The following is a 22460-nucleotide window of genomic DNA, read 5'->3' on the forward strand; positions in this document are numbered from 1 at the left end:
TATAGCATTTCACTGGAAATTCATGAATAACTGATTTTAGCTATCATAACCTGAAGTCACTGAGTTACTCCTAAGTCTTCCTGGAAAAAAAGATTCAAGGAATGGGCAGTGAACAGGGAGTTGGGAGTTTAGGTGATGTCTTTCATAGTGCCCATACAAATGATAGAATCCTGCACCACAGAAACCTCATTTTGAGTACTGTAAATATCTTATGATGGGCAGATCTTAGGTGCTTATTAGATTTGAAGAATATAACAAGTTGGCTTAAAACAAGTAGTGCTCATACATGAAAAAATAGGATGGGGGTTCATTACACTCCAGGAAGAGTACATTCTAGGAAGATTACATTCACAGAAAGATGCAAGTTTATGCTCCCATTATTTGCAGTTACAATTTATTATTTAGTGTAGTAAGAACTTTATTGTTTCAGCAAATCAGATTCTAGAATATCTATGGTATATGCATAAATTGTCCCTGCAGATAATTGAGCCTGTAAAAAAAAAGGACCAGTTAAGAGGGAGTTCTGAGTCTGTTCAAGTGTATGTAAAGTTTAATAATGTGTGATTTTTACCAACTGAGGAAGCCACTAACAGAAACAGGCCATAACCCTTCTGTTTAGGAGAAGTGCAACATTCAGTGAACCAAAAAAAGAGTGACAAATCAATGCAAAAAAACTAAGGAGGGGCTCAAACACCACAGTGAATAAATGCTTGACATGTGTTCTTTGCATCTGCAGAGGGTTTTTTTTTTACAGTCAAAAACTTTACTGGCAGGTGACAAAATGAGATGGAAGTCATGTTTCTTAACTTGTGAGACAGGTATATTTATCTTCTAGTACAGATTGCTATTATCTCTGTCATAATACCTACAGAACCCAGTCTGCTTATTCTAACTGGATGGGTAACTGTGTATGGCTGCTCTTTTTCTGATTCCTTCTCCCCTCTTTCCCCTGCCCGTGCCCCTCCCCCGCACAGCCCCCCCCCCCCCCAAAAAAGACCCAAACACCCTACAACTAAACTTTCTCCTAGTTTGGCACCATACTCACTTGCTTACTGGAAAGATATATTGTGAAGCACCTAGAAAAACAAAGTGATCAGGAAAGGCCAGCATGGATTCACCAAAAGTAAGTCATGCCTGACCGACCTGATTTCCTCCTATGATAAGGTGACAGTCTCTGTGGCTGCGGAGAGAGGAGAGGATGTTATTTATCTTGACTTTAGCAAAGCTTTTGATTCTGTCTCAAATGACATTCTCATTAATGAGCTAAGGAAATACAGAATAGATGCGAATACTGTAAAGTGGATATACAACAGGCTGGATTATCATAGTCAGTGAATAACCATCAGTGACTCAATGTCTAGTTTGGAGGAGGTATCAAGTGCGGTTCCCCAGGGATCTGTCCTGGGTCCAGTATTGTTTAATGTCTTTGTTAATGATCTGAACAATGGAATCAAGCTCACACTTAGCAAATTTGAGGATGACACCTTGAGTAGAGTTTCAGATATTCCAGAGGGTAGGGCTAAGATCCAGAATGACCAGGATAGATGGGAGAAATGGTGCACAGCCAATCATATGAGATTTAACAAGGACATTTATAAAGTCCTGCACTGGGAATGGAATAATTGCATGTATAATTACAAATTAGGGAATGACTAGCTAGGCTAGCACTGCAGAGAAGGACCTGGGGGTTACAGTAGACCATAAGCTGCATATGAGCCAACACTGTGATCTTGCTGCAAAAACATGCCAACAGCATACTGGGTTGTATTAACAGAAGGGTTATTTGTAAGTCAAGGGAAGTAATTATTTTGCTCTATTCAGCACTGGTGAGGCCTTACCCATGTCTAGTTTTGGACCCCACACTTCAAGAAGGGATGTGAACAATTTGAAAAGAGTCCAGCACAGAGCACCAAAAGTGATTAGGGGCCTGGGAGGTAAGATTTATGAGGAAAGACTGAAATAACTTGTGTTAGTTAGTCTGCACAAGAGAAGTCAGAGGGGGTGAATTGATAAGATTCTTCAAATACCTGAAGGGCGATTACGGGAAGGATGGAGATGGGCTTTTTCCCTCCATAGGGGACAGGACTAGGAGCAATGGCATCAAGCTTCAGCAAGGAAAATGTAGGTTGGAAATTAGGAGGAGATTTCTGACTCTGAGGGTGGTCAAGCATTGGAACAGACTACCTAGAGAAATTGTGGAATCTCCATTTTTGGAAGTTTTCAAGAGTAGGTTAGATGGAAACTTGGCTGGGATGGTTTAGTCAGGGATGATCCTGCCTTGAGCAGAAGGCTGGACTGGATGACCTTGTGAGGTCCCTTCCAGCCCTATCTTCCTATGACTCTATGATTGTAAGTTAAATCCACATCCCCTTCAGGCAGTAATTCCCTTAGGAAAAGGGTGGTCCCTTTTCTATGTTTGCACAGCACCCTGCACGATGGGGCTATAGGCTTTAGTGCTGTCATAATATAAACATTTACTAATAATAACAAAATGCACATGGAACCTCTTAATGACAGCAAAAAAGATTGCAGGAGGATAAACCACCTGGAATAACAACATGGTAATGTATTTCAAGAAAGACATTTACTTGAAAATTCATTGCTGTAATTCAGGAAATACATATTTTAATAACAATAATTATGGAATCCATGGCCATAGCTAGACACTTTTCTTAGTTAAGCTGTTGAAAAGGGACAAGACCTTTGCCAACATCGTTAATTTTGGTTCTCTAGGGCTTGCTATAATAACAATAATAAATATGAAGAAAAGTTAAAATAAAATATTAAAAGCAAATGTCTCATAATTAAAATAAAATCTGATGAATCATTCTGCAGCAAAATTTGGAGATTTTAAAGTTGAAACATTGATCTTATAAAAATTATTTCTAAATATTACAGAAAGACTCCCTTTCTCTTGCCCCTAAGTGGGAGAATACTGTCATGCTTGCTCCAGTTTACTGTTTAAAATGCAATCTGTGCTGCTTCAGTTATTTAGGATAAAATTAGATACATCATTACCAGGAACAGCCAGAAATTTTGGAATGATTATTAATGGTGGTGCATGAAGCAGAAAGAGGACTCTCTGACCCTGTAGGAGTAATAAAAAAGTTAATTAATCAAAGACGATGTAGATTTCATATTGGGTGACTATTCAGAGATGTAGTAGTGCATAAAATTTCCATTTGGAATCGCCACTAATCGATAGCAGGCTTGCAGTCAGCGTTGACAAGGAAGTGAGCCCAAATGACCAGGAAGATCTGTACCAAATCCCAATTCTGAGATTTGTTTGTATGCACACCTTTTTCTCTCTTCCCTCTTTATCCTTACTAGGACTCCCTGGCATCCCCTTCCTTACTTTCTCCATTCAGTTTCTCCTTCCTCCCTTCTCTTTTTAATCTCTTCAGCTCCTCCTCTCACCTCTCCTGCCCCTCTCCACCATTTCCCCATTTTATCTTCTTAGGTAGTCCTTCCTGCTGAGCATCCCTGGATTTGTCTTTGGGAATCACAGTAGAGAGCTGGGAGAAAACAAAGCATTTCAGAAATCTTTACAGTGAACCTAATCTCAGGTGTCATGGAACAGATTGATGGCTAGCCTGTTAGGAGGGCAACAGCGTGCTCTTATGAGTAAAAACAAAGTAATGGATTAACCTACAGATATGAGAAGCTAAATGCACTACAGAAATGCACTTTTGCATCAGGTTTAGAGGAGATATGATTACCACATTCTCTAAAGGATATAAGGATCCTGAATAGTAGATAATAGTAAAATGCCTGGGAAAAAAGATGGTAAGTCAAGCAGTAGGAATGGGAAAGAGGCAGAAAAATGGAAGTGATGCTAGCAGATGTCACGTGCTCTATGTAGGGAATGGAGGACAGTCTAATATTTGACTCCTGTTCTAAGGTCTCTAGTTCGAGGGGAAAGCACATCAGGGAAGCATACATTTGTTTCAATCTGAACTGTACCAATGGGGACCAACAATTTTCAGTAATTGGTGCTTTAACCAACCAGGTCTTGGGCTATTTTGGTTTAAGAGACATAATTAGAACAATTAATGAACAAACGAAGGAAAATGTGAACATGTTAATGTGATGTTTGCAGTCTTCAGTTGTCGGATATTGCATATAAATGCTGTACTAACATCAGTAAAAATAGTAAAAACATTACACTGAGCTCCAAGGCCAGCAGCTGTTAACATCTAATGTTCCAGTACTGTATTTGTTTCTGGGAAGGACAGTCACTTTCTGTGAGCTGGTTATAAATACTTACTGCTGGATCATGGCTTATGGGTGCACAAGCTGAGAAAAAAATAAGGGCTCAAGAAACTTTTCCCTTGTTGTACAGATCAACAGATGGGGTAGCCTGAATGTTAATGTTTGTATTGGTTGAATAAGAGCGGGGTGGAATCAGCTAACTGGGTACAAAGGTTTTCAGGGGAACCTGGATGGATAGGGTAAGAACATGCTGAAGGACTTGTCGCAACTATCAAAGCAAAGAGGTTGGTGCTGACAGGATTACATGCAGCATCTTTTATAACAAGTTGAGTAATCGCTGCTTTTCTTCGTGTTCCCCTACTGTTCCTTTAGGCATCCTTCCCTTCAGCATTCAGCAAGCAACATCACCCCTCCCCCCCGCCAATGCAAAAACACAGACACACACAACCACGCTCATAACCCATGGCTGTGACTGCTTGAAACAATCTAGATCTTATTTAGTTGCTACTTTTGTAGCTCAGGGCCCCCAATTTATTGCCCCTCCTCATGCAAACCTCCTAGCCTATTCCAGGTATGTTAAAATGTCTCATCCTGATCAAAAATCTGTAATTCAAGTTACTTGGCTCAAAATATGGGCTTTGTTTCATTTTATTTATTTGTTTAAACTAACTCTTTACCAGATATTTAATGTTGCAAAGCATTCATTTTTTCTGGAGGAGGGTTCTTAACTATACTACCTCAGAGGCCCTTTGTGCCCAGAGGGAGTATGTGAAATATTAAACAATTTACAGCTGTTCCATGATGCAGTGTTTTCTTCTTGTCACCTCCTTGTGCAGCAGTGGTTTTAAAGCAGAAAATATTTAAATGGCAACAACACTGCCAACAGAAGGCATCTCTCTTCCTCTTTGATGCTTGCAGGTTTGGTGTATACTGGAGAAACAGGCAGCCTCTGATGCTCTAAAACATCTCTGACTTGCATGGGTGATCTTTCTGTAGATATATATGATGTTTTAAAGACTGTCAGAGTACAGGCAAACCTCTTTGGCTGATTAATACTCCACATAGACTATTTTTATTTCAGATCTAAGATGTCACAACTGATTGAAGGGTTGGTTGGAGCCTTACAGTAACGCCTTTTGGGGAAGAGCATCCAAAGGTTCCACAAAGCATTTTATTTTTATTGTTTTCTTTTCTGGAGCTAATTTGGAGCTACCAGTAAAACTTACCTTTTGCAGCAGTACTTCCCCTCACTGGATGTTCAACTGCTGACCCTGTTCAATTGATGGAGAAGCAGGGGCCTGGAAAAAATGAAGTGATTTGCTCACAGCTATCCAGCAGGCTACTTATGGAGTCAGGATAGAAACCAGTTTTTCATGATCCTTGTGCAGGATTCTACCTACAGTGTATCCTGTACACTGTACGGGTGTACAGTCATGCATGTCCATCTTGTGAAGGGTAAAGGATGTTGCTGTATCACAACCCCAGTTCCTTTTAGCTGGTCAAGAGTATCATTGCAGGAAAGGACTCCCAATCAGAAGTATGTTGTTTACTTTTCCAGTGCCACAGAGGCAAGGCATTCATAACTTCATTCCTATTAGGAGTTAGTAGCCCTGGAGTAAAGTCACAAGATATGAAGCCAAGAGCCACGCTTCATGTAGGAGGTAGGAAAAATAGAAAATAACTTTATATAGCTGAATTAATATTTTATCGACTTGAGGATTAGACAGACTTGTTAATGCAGGTTGAGCCTTGCTGATGATTAAAAGAACAAAAATTTTCATTTCTTCACCTTCAGCAAGTCTGATGGTATTATTCATATTGCCAGATCTATTGAACTCCATTTCCCTCCTAAGTTTTGATAGTCCTAAAAGTTTTGCAGAATATTCCTAATTTTTCCATTACCAAATCAAGATGACCAGAATTTGCAATATCAGAATCAGAATTCTGGACCTTGAGTTCTATTTTCTCCAAAGCTCATAAGTTTAGGACACGTTCCTTCTTCCATCAAGGTTTTGATGCTGGTACAAATCAGTTTCAGATAGAAATGAGGGAAAACAGTGAATGGTTTTGGTTTCACAAAACCACTTGTCTGAATTGTGGTAACTACTTGTTTTAAATCTGACCCTCAAACTATGAATCCAGCCCTGGGATTCTCAGAAATACTTATAGACTTTCTCCAGAATGCCCACAGTTATAACAGTGTTTAATTGAGGCTTCTAGCTGAAGGAAAAATCTTTACCATAGTTGATAGGAGTATGGGAATTGCTGTACTGAATCAGACCCAAGTGCTTTCTAGTTCAGCACCCTGTGTCCCACAATGACCAGCATCAGATGCCTCAGAAGAAGGTGTAGTTTCCATCCTAATCAAGAGATAGAGGTTTTCTTAAACGCTAATGCATGAGGTTTAATGTACCTTCAAACATTGTATTTACTGTGATCTCTCATAACTCTGGCTATTCTTCATAGCCAAAAAGTCTAATTACTTTTTGAATCTGGCAAAATGGTTGGCCTCAAAATCTTCTGTCACGGTGAGTTTCATAGTCTTATTACACATGGTTTGAGAAAGGATCTCCTCTTACTGGTTTTGAATTTGTCACCTTTTAATTTTTAATTGAATGCCACCTGCTCTTGTTTTATGAGAATGGGGAACGGAAGGTTCAAATCCACTTTCTCTAGACCACTGATTATATTGTACAAATTTACACTGTACCCTCATATTCATCCCATTTCTAAGATAAGCAATGTCACACTTGTCAGTTATTCCTCCCATAAGAGTTTTCCCAGGTCCTTGAGAAGTCTCAATACCCCCCTTGAACCACCCTCTCCCCCAACAATTGTACAATACCCTTTTGAAATGGGCAGGCCAGGATTGCATATAGTATTCCAGATGAGGCTCTAGTTTTAATTTATATAAAGGTATTCCTTTTGTCTCCTAATACCTTCTTTCTTTTTGTGACTAGAGACGTACACTGAGCAGAGGCTTTCATTGAGCTGTCCACAGTGTCATCCAGGCACCCATGCTCATGTATTTAATTTGAAACTAGTACAGTGTACAGAGAGTTTAAAGTTTTTTCCTTCTATATGCATTACTTTGTATTTATCAACACAGCACTTCATTATCATTGTATCACCCTTTGGCAGAGAGGGTGGATCACCTAGTTGTAAGGTGTCAGCCTGAAATCTGGGGAGCCCACGTTCCACTCTTTGTTCTGCCACTTAAATCCTGCGTGACTTTGACTTGGGCTTTCTGTGGGGAATCTGTGAAGGTGGCTCATTATGATTTCTACTAGCTTGCTTGTAATCTGCAGTTCCAACAATGCCAAAATCATTTTGGTATGATGGCTGTGAAACAGAATCAATTCTGCTCATTCACTTTGTTTGTTTAGGTACCTTCGACATCTCTCATAGTTCTTTCTGATCTTGACTATCCAAAATAGTGTTTCATAGATTTCATAGACATTAGGGCTGGAAGGGACCTCGGAAGATCATCGAGTCCAGCCCCCTGCCCGAGGGGCAGGAAGTCAGCTGGGGTCATAGGATCCCAGCAAGATAAACATCCAAATTTCTCTTGAAGGTGTTCAATATAGGTGCTTGAACCACCTCCAATGGCAGGCTATTCCACACCTTGAGGGCTTGTACAGTAAAGAAGTTCTTCCTTATATCCAGCCTGAAATGGTCTTGCAGGAGTTTATAAACGTTCAACCTTGTCATCGCTAGGGTCGCTCTGGTAAACAAACATTCCCCCAGATACTGGTGGTCACCCCTGATAAACTTATAGGTGGCCATCAGATCACCCCTGAGCCTGTGCTTTTCCAGGCTAGAGAGCCCCATAGCTTTCAGTCTGTCATCATAAGGTCTGTTTTCCTGACCTCTGATCATGCGCGTAGCTCTTCACTGGACTCTCTCAAGCTTTTCCACATCCTTTTTGAATTGAGGAGCCCAAAACTGGGCAGCATCCCTGCAGCAAAAACCTGCATCATCCCTATAGGCTCGGCAGTGCTACACTGGCTAGCACTATGGAACAAAGAGACTTGGGGGTCATCATTCACCACAAGATGAACATGAGCCTGCAATGCGATGCTGCGGCTAGTAAAGCGACCAAAATGCTGGCTTGCATCCATAGATGCTTCTCAAGCAAATCTCAGGATGTCATTCTCCCCTTGTACTTGGCCTTGGCGAGGGATGCTGCAGGTTTTTCCTCCCAAGGTGGAGGACCTTACATTTTTCAGTGTTAAACACAATCAGGTTCTTATCCGCCCATTTGCTGAGCCTGTCCAGGTCAGCCTGGATCGCTCTCCTGTCTTCAGGTGTGGATGCTTTGCTCCCAAGTTTGGTGTCATCACCAAACTTGGCCAATCCACTTCTGACTCCAACGTCCACATCATTAATGAAGATTTTGAACAATATGGGTCCAAGGACAGAGCCTTAGGGGACCCCACTGGTCACAGGGCACCATGATGATTGACTTCCGTCTATTACCACCCTCTGGGTCCGACCACAGAGCCAATTTCCCAGCCAGTGGATCATGGTGGAACCAAGGCCACAGTTGGCCAGTTTTGCTAAGAGATGATCATGGGATATAAGCTCAAAGGCTTTTTTGAAGTCAAAATATATGACATGAATCTCTTCTCCCTTGTCCAGGTGATAGGTCACCTGGTCATAAAAGGAAATGAAATTGGTCAAGAAAGACCTACCCACAACAAACCCATGCTGGCTATCCCTCAGGATATTGGCGTCAGCCAGTTCATTAAGGATAGCCTCTTTAATAAACTTTTCTAAGACCTTCCCTGGGATAGACGGCAGGCTGATGGGCCTGTAGATTCATAGATTCATAGATGTTAGGGTCGGAAGGGATCTCAATAGATTGAGTCCAACCCCTTGCATAGGCAGGAAAGAGTGCTGGGTTCAGATGACCCCAGCTAGATGCCTATCTAACCTCCTCTTGAAGACCCCCAGGGTAGGGGAAAGCACCACCTCCCTTGGGAGCCCATTCCAGACCTTGGCCACTCGAACTGTGAAGAAGTTCTTCCTAATGTCCAGTCTAAATCTGCTCTCTGCTAGCTTGTGGCCATTATTTCTTGTAACCCCCGGGGGCGCTTTGGTGAATAAATACTCACCAATTCCCTTCTGTGCCCCCGTGATGAACTTATAGGCAGCCACAAGGTCGCCTCTCAACCTTCTCATGAGGAGGCTAAAAAGGTCCAGGTTCTCTAGTCTCTCCTCGTAGGGCTTGGCCTGCAAGCCCTTAACCATATGAGTGGCCCTTCTCTGGACCCTCTCCAGGTTATTCACATCTCTCTTGAAGTGCGGCGCCCAGAATTGCACGCAGTACTCCAACTGCGGTCTGACCAGCGCCCGATAGAGGGGAAGTATCACCTCCCTGGACCTATTCGTCATGCATCTGCTGATGCACGATAAAGTGCCATTGGCTTTTCTGATGGCTTCGTCACACTGCCGGCTCATGTTCATCTTGGAGTCCACTAGGACTCCAAGATCCCTTTCCGCTTCCATGCCACCAAGCAGGTCATTTCCTAGGCAGTAGGTATACTGGACATTTTTCCTCCCTAGGTGCAGCACTTTGCACTTCTCCTTGTTGAATTTCATTCTGTTGTTTTCTGCCCACTTGTCCAACCTGTCCAGGTCTGCTTGTAGCTGTTCCCTGCCCCCCAACATGTCCACTTCTCCCCACAGTTTTGTGTCATCCGCAAACTTGGACAGAGTACACTTCACTCCCTTGTCCAAGTCACTGATGAAGACATTGAAGAGTATCAGTCCAAGGACCAAGCCCTGCGGGACCCCACTGCCCACACCCTTCCAGGTCGAAACTGCCCCATCCACTATGACTCTCTGGGTGCAACCCTCTAGCCAATTCGCCACCCACCGGACTGTGTAGTCATCCAAGTCACAGCCTCTTAACTTGTTCACCAGTATGGGGTGGGATACCGTATCGAAGGTCTTCCTGAAGTCTAAGTATACGACACCCACCCCTACTCCTGCGTCCAGGCATTTTGTAACCTGGTCATAAAAAGAAACTAGATTAGTCAGGCACGATCTGTCTGCTACGAACCCATGCTGGTTTCCCCTTGGCATAATTTGTGCGGATTTATATATAGTTTGCCGGATCCACTTTCCTCCCTTTCTTGAAGATAGGCACCACATTGGCCTTCTTCAAGTTTTTGGGCACTTCACCAGAGTACCAGGAGTTCTCAAAGATTTATGCCAGAGGCTGGGCTATGATGCTCGCCAGCTCCTTGAGTACCCTGGGGTGTAGATTGTCAGGGCCAGCTGACTTGAAGGTATCCAGCCTCTAAAGGTGCCTTCATGAGGTCAGCATTGATGGAGGGCAGGGAATCATCCTCACCCAGGCCTCCCTGTCCCGTAGTGGGCATGGGTGTCCCATGGGACTGGTGAAAGACCAATGCAAAGTACCCATTTAATAGGTTGGCTTTTTCCTGGGCATCAGTTGTCAGATGTCCCATCTGGTTTAGCAGGAGTCCAATGTTGCCCTTGCTTTTCCTCCAGCTCCCCACATATCTGAAAAAGGACTTTTTATTGTCCTTGATACTCAAAGCTAGTTGGAGTTCCATTGCAGCCTTGGCTTTCCTGGTTTGCTCCCTGCAGGACCGGACCAGTGCAGAATATACCTCCTTGGAGGTGAATGCTGCCCTCCATCCTTTGTAGGCCTTTCTTTTTAGCCTCAGGATGTCTGCTAGATCCCTGGAGAGCCAGGGGGGACTGTTGTGCCCCCTTGCTGCCTTTCCTCCGAAATGGAACAGAATTAGCTTGTGCATTGAGGATCGCTCCCTTGAGGAGCAACCACTGTTCCTGAACTCCCCTCCCTCTGGGGTTGTGGTCCCTTAGGGCCTCACTGACAAGCCTCCTGAGCTTGTCAAAGTCAGCTTTCCTGAAGTCAAGGACTTCAGTGTTGCTGACTGACTTGCCAGCTTTATGGCAGATGGTGAAGATGATCAGCTCATGGTCGCTGTCACCCAGCTTCCCATTGATCACTAGGTCACTGATTAGGTCGTGCCCACTTGCCAGTTCCAGGTCGAGCAGCGCTATACCTCTCATTGGCCCATAGACTTCTTGGGTCAAGTAGAGGTCGTCCATGCATGATAGGAAGCTTTGCAACTGCTCGGATTTTGCTGAGTGATCCTCCCATGAGATGTCTGGGTAGTTGAAGTCACCCATGACAACCATAGTCCTGGAGCATGCGGCCTCAGCCAGTTCCCAGGCAAACTCCTGGTCAAGCTCAGGACTTTGGGTGGGAGGTCTGTAGTAGACTCCCACCATTGTGTCCCCTGTGCTGTGTTCCCCACAGATTTTAACCCAGAGGGTCTCCAGTCATCTACCCTGGTCTCCAAGATCAGCTTGCAGGGACGTGTAGCTTTCCTTAACATAGAGAGCTACACCCCCGCCCCTTTTATCTACTTGATCTCTCCTGTACAGGGTATAGCCATCTATACCTGTGGTCCAGTCATGGGTGGAGTCCCACCAGGTCTCTGTTATCCCTATGACGTCATAATTATTTGTGTTAAGCAGGAGGATGAGTTCCTCCTGCTTATTCCCCAAGCTCCTGGCATTTGTGTACAGGCAGGCAAGAGTCCCCTTGGGATCTCTTGCCTTGCCCACAAATTGTACCAGAGCTGGGTCAGGGGTGGGCTCCCTTACATGCCTTGTATTGCTGGCTTTGCAAGGGTTGCTCAGTGGGCCAGCAGTGGCTGTAGTCTACCCATCCCCCAGCGGGTTTAGTTTAAAACCCAATGGAGCAGGTCAGCCAGTCTGGCAGAGAAGTGTTCACCTGCAGATTCTTCTACCTCACCACTCACTTTTTCAGACCATTAATAAATATATTGAACAGCACCACTAGACCTTGAGGAAGCCTATTGTTAACTTTTTGCAGCGATGACATTTCCTATTCTTTGTTTTGTCTCCTAGCCAGTTTTGGATCCATGACAATACTGTGTCCTTCACCTCACAACTGTTTTATTTTCTTTCTCTTCTTGTGCTTGATCTTGTCAAAGGTCTTTTAAAAGTCTAAATAAATTAGTCAGCTACTTCTCCACCCCCTACTTATAGACATACAAGGAAGTCTAAGAGATTAGTAAGACATGGTTTTTCCTTTACCGAAACTGTACTGCTTTGACGCTGTGCTGTTTTCCAATTTTTTACTTGTTGTTTCAACCAGTTTGCCAGGTATTCATGTAAGGCTGACTGATCCATCTTTCCCATCGCTCTGGAGCCTTTTTAAAATATAGGTGCAACATCTGTTGCCTTCCAACCCTCTGGAACAGTAATTGTTTTAATGAGAGATTATATGTTTTCGTTAGCAGCTCACCCACTTCACACTTTAGTTGCTTCAAAACTCATACAGGTATACCATCTGGGCCCCAGTGACTTATTGCTTTTTAAATTATCAAGTTTCTCAAGCACCTTTTCTTTTGACAGCTCAATCTCTGAAAATGTTCTTATTTTTACTACCAGAAAGGAACTGATCTAGGGAGTGTCTCTCCCCAACAAGCACTGCAATGAAGACTGAAATAAAGAAGTAATTTAGTTTTTGAGCAATATCCTTATTTTCCTTAACTGGTCCCTTGTGCAATTACAAGTGATTCAGTGGACCACACTGATTCTCAGATATTCTTAAAGACTTCCCTGTTTTTTTCTTCTATACCATTTACTATTTGTTCATCAGTTACTTCACCCAGTGTCTCTATGGTATTTTTCTTCTGTCTGAAGGACTTTTTGCTGCCTTTATTTACATTGGATAACTGCTGGAGGTTGGTTCATATTTCATAAACCATGTGTGTGCCCTGCATTCAACCAAAAGCTAGGAAGCCACCATACTTTGGTAACATTTAGACACAATTTTTCCATTATGTACTTTAGGGTAAAAAATTCACTGGTCAAATTATTTTTCCCTTGTAAACTCTTTTTAAGACTGCTACACCCATACATTTCCCCTTCTTCCCAATCAGAATCCATCCAAGGCAGCATCAGAACTAGGAAGCTCCTAGAAAATTAAAGGCGATTTTATTATATTGTAGCACTTTCTTTCTTTACTGGTTTTTCAGTGCTGTTATTTTTAATACCTTTTGAAACCATCTAGACTGCTGACAGACAATTCTTGTCTGTTAGAGCTCCAGTTCCCACAGTTTGCACTTATCTATCTTACAGATGCTCACTTTTATCTGTCTAGCTGTCTTTCTGTCACTTTCCCATCTTTCAGTCTTCTGGAAGGTTCGTTGCTGATAGATGTCAAGTGGAAATAACTAAAGCATGTAGTTAAGAGACATAATTGAGCTGGCAAGATGGTTCCCAGCCCCCCCTCCCCCCATCCCCCCCTACACCCCATGTTTGAATGTTTAACTTTTTAAAGAAAAACCTACGCACCTTTAACATTCCTTAAAGCTTAGGTTCAGTTCACTTCTGTTGTGTCACACACACAAAACAGATGGCAGGCAATATTTTCAAAAGCACATAAGTATTTTAGGTGCCCCAGTGAACTTCATGGAAATTTAGGCTCCCAAATGCCTCCTCAAAATAGAATTGAACAGCTTTTGAAAATTTTACCAAACATTAAAATAATAAAAGGGCTATTATGACTTAAAATAATCTTTAGCCACATGGAGTAGCTAGACAACAGTGGAGTAATTATATCCAATGTCTCTTTCCCCGTTGTTGAAGAATATTACAGGCTAGGATTTAATATGAAAAGAACAGGTGTCATACTGGTGGTGTTACTGCAGAGTGGATACTTCTTTTAACAAGTTGAATAAAAGTACTGATTTTTTTTAAGTTCAGTATTTGAAGAAGTACAAAAACAAGTCACAGTTTCTATCACAACAGAGGTGTCTATGCTTCCAACTGCAGGCACTATCCTGGAGCTCTCAGAGCTGCTCCCCTCCCCCCGGAGCATGTGTAAAAGTGCCCATAGTTTTCAGCTGTGGTATGTCACAGGGGGAATGATACCCAGGGCTGACTGTCTGCTGGGGTGAGGAAAGAAACTTCCCTTCCCTAACCCATTGTTGAGGCCCAACACAATTCAGTTTTTATAATTTATTTTGTATGTCAAACTGCACTAGCTGGGCAGATGAACAGAGGGCACAAAATGCACCAATAGACAAAACAGTACAATGCCAGAAGTCAGCTCAACTAGACCAAAACTCAGGCCACAGACAGCTTCTCCCAAGCAAAAGCCCAGGGATCAAATTGTGCATTTCAGGTGTTAGAGCAGCCTTATATATCACTTGATCATGGGAGGAAAGTGCTTTAAGGAGGAAGAGACCTCCTCTTGATGGCTCAGGGATGAATCTGTATTACTCCTTTAAGGATGGAAAAATCAGAAACCCGACCCCAATGGGCTTATCTGCAAGTGTCCTGCTGATTGGGAGGGTAAGGGCTGTTGGTGAAGTAGTCAGATACTATAGCATTGAGCACCATGAGAAAGCCCATGAGGAAATGAGTAAACCTGCCATCCACAAGATGTGAATACCATGCAGTAAATAAGATATATGCCAACACATTAAACAATGGGGAAAAAATAAATACTGAATAGCTATTCATTTAGTTACCACTATACATCCTGCACAATGAAGGAGGCAGGCGTCGTGTATAAAAACAGTATGTGATCATGTCATAAAATACTGCATCATGATTAGCAACCTAGCAAAATCCAGGATGCAGGTGGCTGTTTTCACAGTCAGGTTGCAAGGCCAGCAACCATTTTCACTGGCTTATCATGCTGGAGATCCTCCATGCCTCTAATTGGCTGGGGGGGGGGGCAGTGGCCTTGCCCCTCACCACTGATTGGTCAAGAAGGCTGTCCATCATATAGCCCCACCCCCTTCACTGATTGGCCAAGTGTGCTGCCTGTCATGCAGCCCCATCCCTCACCGCTGATTGGCTGAGAGGGGCCGGGCCATCCAATGGGCACCCCCTTCAGCCAATCGGTGTCAAGTGGCAGGAATAGCCACCATCTTGACTGCTCCCCTTTGAGCCAGCAGCTTCTACCTTCCCCCATACTCTGGGAGGCTGCTGGCTCCTACTGAGAAGCCAGCATGTTATTTTTAGTAAGTTTTTTTGTTTGGTTGGTTGGGGTTTGTTTTTGGGTTTTTTTTGGGGGGGGGGTTGTGGATTTTGTGATTTCTATGAAATCCACAAAATTGTAACTTGAGTAGGTCCCATAATGCATACAGGAAAAGGAGGAAGGTAATATTGCACAGGCTTCCTTAATTCTAAAGTCTCCTAACTTCTGAGTGCTTAACTTTGCAACCTTAATAATGTTTTTTAATATAGTTTTTGTGCAATACACTATGAAAAAAATATATCTGAAGAGAAATAAAAGGGAACATAGACCAAGGCTCATAGCTGATTGAAAAAAAGTGAAGATGGAGAAAAGCTGGAAGAGAGTAAGGGGGAACAGAAGAACATGTGTAAGAGAAACATACGTCTTAAAGCTATTATGACTTAATAGAAAACATAATACCTAAATACTGATGGATAAAAAGTACTAGAAAATGGGGGAAATGAAAAGGAATAGGTGATATATTCTGAAGTTTGCTATGGACAGCAAAACACTTAGATACACCTCTGATTTAATAAAAATACTTAAAATTTCATTTGCTTTATTACTGTACACCCAAGGCATAACCTATATTTCCTAGGAGTTTTCACCCTGTACGTGTGCATGTGCACATGTAGTGTTCATTGCAGTATGCTTTTATTGATTTCTACAAGGATCATTTCAAGCAAAAATAAGTATTCCCATCACTTTGCCTTACCTACCTCTCTGTCATTTTTTTACAAATCCACATTTTTCAATTATACTTGTCTGTCATTTGATATTTTTTTCTGACAAGTAAATTAAGGTCATAAGGATGACACAGGTTTCAAACCCCTTTGATGTGGCTAGTTGAAAAAAATATCCTAAGATATTGGACTCTTGCTATATCTGTGATTATGGTAGAGAAAAGAAGTGGAACAGAACAATCATTTTCTAAGGTTGTACAATCTCAGCTAATCATAATTACTGAAGACAGAAAAAAAGTTTAGACAAAATCAGTTGTTATGTTCATCCTCCCATATATTCTGGATAGTCTCTAAAATGTAATGCATGTTATTGAAATGATATATTTCACTTCATTTTAACCAAAAAATCAAGAAATAGCAGCTTCATTAACAGACATGTTTTACAAAGCCTGACTTCTACTCATCTGAATTTTCATTCTTATCCTCATTTGTAGCATGAAACTAGTTGTTATTGGCTTAAATTCTATCCTTTACCTGTATCCAGAACTTTAATTCTCAGGAAAGAGATCTCCAGATTGTCCATTTAACAATGAGTGCATATTAAAAATATTCATGAACAGGTAGTTAGTCTGTCTGAACCACTGGATCATTTTCTGCCTGCACCTGCTGAGCTCATTGCTTCATCATGTCTTTTTTCTATTAAATTCATCTTGAGAAAGCTGTAGAGTGTCCTTCTCATCCCTGCTTCAGATAATGGCAATTTACGCTCATTTAACATCTTTCTCCTTTTACAACTTTAAAATGTCTCTGGCTTTAACAGCCTCTGAAGCAGTTTAGCAAGGCCCCCGGCAGTTCAGAGATGGTGTTAACATTTGAATTGAAGGCCTGGATTATTATTATTATTTGCATTGTTACTTGTGTCACATCACTTTTTGTTACATTGTACTTTTCCAAGTAAATGTGACACTATGGAATATAATGTGATGCAAAGTCAAAAAATTATTACTATAATATGACTAGCTGCTATTTGGGATATTAGCTATTTAGTTTGTATTTGATAAAAGGTTTCAGTACATCTTTTATTGGAAGATGTATGTACTTAACTTGTCTTTGAACAGCTTATGACGACAGAAACTGAACGTAATAGTATAATTTACTGCCAGCACACATCTCCATTAAATTATATAGACAGAAACCTAATGCCAGAAATTTAATAAATTGTTTTTATTGAAAATTGGGCATAAATTACTGTTGTTTTATTAGATTTGAATACTGTTACAGAACCCACTCATATTATTACTAAGTCACTCTCAAATGTTATTTAGAGTCCAAATGCTTTCTATTTGTAACAGCATTTTTATGAGGCTTCAGACAATTTATGTTCAGTGTATGGGTTTCGCAAAGTATTAACAGAATATAGTATACCAAGTTTCTCCTCTGAGAATCCTAGGTGATATACCTAGGTTTGAATCATCTGGTGCCTATGAAATAGCTGAATATTGTGCTTTTTGGACAATGGACAATTATGCAAACTTACTTATGGGGAACTTTAGTCCCAAGTTAGTCCAACCACAGCATTAATGCACTTTAATGCCTGCTCATGTAGATGCCAGCCTATTTCAGTTTACTGCACAGTAATTTACTGGATGTTGTGATTGCCAGATTCAATAAATACAAGCATACAGTGAATGAGAAGAACTAACAGTAGGCAACGTTGTCAGACCCTTTATCTGATTCTAGGGCCTTCTTACATGGTAAATTTAGGCAGTTTCTAGAGCTCTTAATCCACAGATTGCCTGCACATTAACATTTTTTAAGTAGTTTAAAGCACTCGTTATTCATCTTAAAGTTACACTATTCCAGGGCAGAGTTATCTATAATCTATCTAATTTTGCTCCTGTTCCATTAAGGTGTGGCCACTCCCTGTAGCAATTACACCCAAGCTGAAGTCTTCCAGCATCCCAGGGTGCAGTGGCCCCTCCTGAATCAGGGTGAACGGGGACACCAAGTGCAGTGGGGCCAGGCATGGCACCTCACCCCCGGCACATTGGGCAGAACAAGCTCCACAGCCTGGAGTACGCAGTGGACGTGGTGTGTCCCACCACCACCTGGAATAGCTCTCTGCTCCCCCTGGCAGTAGAGGTGACAAGATCGTGAGAAAAAAACGGTCAGCCTCCTTAGAACTCAGACAGTGCCTGGCTGGCCCATAGCTTAGACAGGGGTGACATAGGGGGTGAGCTTTGGAGAAAAAAAAAGGATCAGGCTACTTGAAGCTCAAACCCAATCCTCACCTAACCAGTCCTTTTTTTCTCCTGAGCTTGCCACCCCACAACAACCTCGCCCAGGCTGCCAACCAGCTGGGCACTACCTGAACTTCTAGGAGTCCAATCCCTTTTTCTCTGGTGCTCACCCCACACCACCCCTGTCTGGGTTTCTGACTGAACTAGAGCTGCCTAAGAAACATTTTACATGGGTTCCAATCCTGCCCCTGCTCACCAAGCCTCTAGTAGCAAGTCATAGCTGTGCAGATAAAGAACAATCAAAGATAGTTTTTCACCTTAAGGTGTGACTGTTTCACTAAGGCAATTTACATTTGTGTCACTTACAGTCTAAGATGTAAGAAGTCCTTAACTAAGTAGCTTAACTGAGGGACCATCTCCTAATTCCCAACCTCTAAAGTCTAAGTAAGGGAGCATCTCCAAACTACAAGCTCTATTACCACAGAAGCAGTGACAGTGAATCATATAGCCATAGACTACAGACTATTTATGATCTTAAATATATGTATTTTAAAACATCTTGAAAGGCATTGGTTTGCCAAAACATTTATATTCTACTTCTGGCTCATGAGTTTGTTTGTTTGTTTGTTTGTTTGTTTGTTTTTGGGAAGAACATAAATCATTAACATTTTTTTACAATGTCTTATTTTACCACCATAGAGGGGATCTTTTAAATCAAAGGCTGGGTGTTCACACCATAGTTTTGTGCAATTTACTTTAGAGGCATTCAAGGCCCAGAAAGCATGACTTACGGAAAGGCTGAAAAAACTAGGGTCCACACAGGAAAAGTGTGAGGGACAATTAGATACTAGTCTTTAAATAACATAAAGATGATTGTCGAGTAGATGGAAATGGGCTTTTCTCTGTGGCCTTAAGAGACAGGACTAGGAGCAACAGACTCAAGCTGCAGTAGAGAAAACTTAGGTTGTATTTTTGGGGAAATTTTCTGACTCTGCAAGTGGTCAACTGTTGGAACAGGCTACCTAGAGGAATTGTGGGATCTCCATCCTTAAAAGTTTTCTAGAGAAGGTTACACAGATTCTTGACTCAGGTGGCTTAGTTAGAGACAATCCTGTCTTGAGCAGGAGGCTGGACAATAAGACCTTGTGAGGTCCCTTCCAGCCCTTCTTTCTTATGATCCGATAGCACGTGCTTACTACTAGATGTAGAACCGGCCCAACTATATTTATTTATTTATTCCTGTCAAACTATTGAAAAATTTGATCAAGATTAGTTGTACAATTAAAAAAATTAGTTGCAATTAATTGTAATTTTAATTGCACAGCTAAAAACTCAAAACTATGTATAGAAAACCCTCAAAATTAGGCAAAATTAGGCAGGTACTTTGTATGGTTAGGGATGGGTGTGGGGTGAGTTGGCGGGGGGGAATTTGTGAAAGTGTGGGGGACTGTGGGTGTGTGTGTGTAGGCTTTTCAACCCAGGGAGGGGAGTCCCCACATGTCCTGGCAGGATGCAGGGTACTGTTGGTCAGGAGTGATGGGCAGCAGCAGGGCTGGGGGTGCTGTGGCTTGGGAGTGAGGGGCAGACACACAAACACACAGCACCCAACAGGTAAGCATGTGGAGGGAAGGGTCATGAGGGAGGGATGGGGGGTCAGATTGAGGCCCCCATGGTGAGGGAGGGAGTGGGGCAGCAGCAGGGGATGGGGTGAATGGGGCCCTGGGGCCAAGGTGGATCATGGGATAGGGCCACAGGCAGCTCATCCAGGGACTCATGGGGGTGGGGGGGAACAGTTCCCTACCACTGCATGCACCCCGGAGAAAGCATGGGGGGCACATGCCCCCCATATTTGTGCATGAGGTAGAGGTGGGCTACCCGCTGCAGGTGAGGGCTCTGCGCCATGCTGCCTTTGCCCCAGGAGCTGCACATTGGCCATGCTGCATGTCTCCTGCCCACCTAGCCACGGGAGGCACAACGTGGCATTGCTCAGCTCCTGGGGCAAAGGCAACAGTGCGCAGAGCCCCAGCACACAACAGGAAGCCTGCCTCCACGCCATGCATAGATCCAGGGGGCTTGTGTTCCCCATGCCTCCTCCAGGCTCTGCACACAAATCTGGGGGACATGGGCCCCCCATGCCTCCTCTGGGGGTGTGCATGGCGATGGGGAGCCACACCACCTCCCATGCCCCTGGACAAGCCTCCTGCAGCTCCATCCTATCCCTGGACCTGTCCAGAACCCAGGGCTCCATTCACCCCAGCCCCTGCCCCACTCCATCTCTCACCGTGGGAGCCTCAATCTGTCCCCTGCCCCTTCTCTCCACAGACTTACCTACAGGGCTCTGCTCTACATGCTGGGCTGTGTTCCTGGTTGCGTGCAGGCTGCAGCTGCTCATATGTGTCTGTGTCTGTGTCTGTGTCTGTGTGTGCACCCCGCATGAGGCTGTACATGTGGTGTACATGCTGTTTCGGTCAATGATTACATGTCCTAAAAGTATGTACAGTGTTAATCTGAAAATCCAGCTCTATTTTAATTATATAATTAGCTACAATTTTACACTAATTATGAGCAGAGAATTCCAGGGCCTAGAAATACCAGCCATTTTAACTGTGTAATTTGTAAGCTTCGGCAAGCAAGGTCAGAAGGTTCAAGGCAGAGTAAGACGCAGGACAATGGGTTTACCATACATGAACCAACACCAGCTGCTACTATACTTCCCTAATTGTCAAAACCATCTACCTCCATCAGCAGTGGAGCAAGGAAATAACTTCACAAAGAACCTTCTACCCCATCACTTCCCAGGCAAATTCCACTGACTCCCCCAACTAATCACTGAAGAAATCCCAGTGCTCATAGAATATTTGGGACATTCTACTGGTAAGGCATTATGATCCATTCTTTATGAATCCCAGATGTTGAAACTTTAACCCCTTTTCTTTGTGTTTCTGTTTCAGCTTCTGATATAGCTGCGGAGCAGGGGCAGATTCTTGTAATTGCCACTGCTGCTGTTGGTGGATTCACTCTCCTGGTCATCCTCACTCTGTTCTTCCTAATCACTGGGAGGTAATTAAAACTTTGCTATACTAATTTACCCAAGGTGATTCATCCCAAAGAGAGGGTTCATATTCATTATTAGTAAAAGTAATGCATGGTTTGTTTAGTAATAGGACCTTGTGAAGAACAGCTGTAGTGTTATGAATGTCATCTTTATTCAGTATCATCAACTCTCACAATGCTATTGTGAGTCCCATGATATTTGGAGTTTTTCTTATAGCTTCATAAGCTTAGCTTCATGGAGGCACTTGATTCTGTAAAAAAGCTAAGCTTTCATTGTTGTTGTCTTTCTATTTTAAGTAAATTTCTCACCTTCCTGGTTGCAGAGAAAAAAACTTGAAAACATAACCCAGCTGCTCCTTAAAGACTCAGAAACAAGAAGAAAATTAAAAGAACCCATAATATATTATGCATTTTAAATCTCATGGTTTTAAGCAAATCACACAATTTGTGCGAGTGGCAGCTGACTCCTGTTTTTTGAATGCATGGGGTAGGCAACCTGTCTTGCTATATGCAGCCATTTTAGTGACTTACTTTGATTTATTTTCATCTGTATAAAACTTTGAAAAAGTAATACCTGGACAACAGCAAATACAGAGATTGAACATATGAAAAGAAATGGTGCAGATTGAAGTCTTTTCTCATGTGCAGTGTTTGGTTGTTTTCTACCTTCTTTATCTATTCATTTCAGTTTACTGGTAGAATCCTGGCCTTCCTGGTCTAAGCATGGGATTGAGAGCATGGTTAAAGGCCATGTAATTTAAGAGTAATATGAAATTAAACAGAGTATAAAAACATTTGGAAACATCTCCAGGCAGTGATATCTATTAGGCTCTAGAATAGACTCCCTGAGGGAAATGGTGAGAGCTTTGTTTGCTTGGGATTTTTAAAATGAAAGGGAACATAGCCATACTAAATTTACTGAAGAGAACATTGCTATGTTGGCAGGAGGATTCACTAGATGACCTATAAGGACTTACCCAGTTCTCATATTACTATGATTCTCTCATACCATTTCCTTCTTCATAATACAGAGAAGGATTTGTTTTGTTTGCTTCCCCTCCCTCTTCCCCTCAGCTTGTAGTCAAATGCAAAATGAGCAGGTTTTTTTCCCCCAAGTTGAAGTGCAGGAAAAACCTCCTCTTGGAATCAAGTAAATAAGGTATTTTTATGATCAGAGAAGCCTGTTTGGTAGGGCTTTATTTG

General features: G+C 42.4%; 1 protein-coding gene across 3 annotated transcripts in view; it reads left to right on the forward strand.

Moving 5' to 3' along the window:
- EPHA6 (EPH receptor A6) overlaps window positions 1-22460 on the forward strand; it is a 978007-nt gene that overhangs the window by 718400 nt on the left and 237147 nt on the right. For all 3 annotated transcript variants that reach the window (XM_019476566.2, XM_059720587.1, XM_059720588.1), the window contains one exon: window positions 21155-21263. In XM_019476566.2, the coding sequence (XP_019332111.1) occupies window positions 21155-21263 (109 nt within the window). The remainder of the gene's footprint in view (window positions 1-21154; window positions 21264-22460) is intronic.

The sequence above is a fragment of the Alligator mississippiensis genome, chromosome 1 (assembly GCF_030867095.1).
Source record: "Alligator mississippiensis isolate rAllMis1 chromosome 1, rAllMis1, whole genome shotgun sequence".
Lineage (NCBI taxonomy): Eukaryota > Metazoa > Chordata > Crocodylia > Alligatoridae > Alligator > Alligator mississippiensis.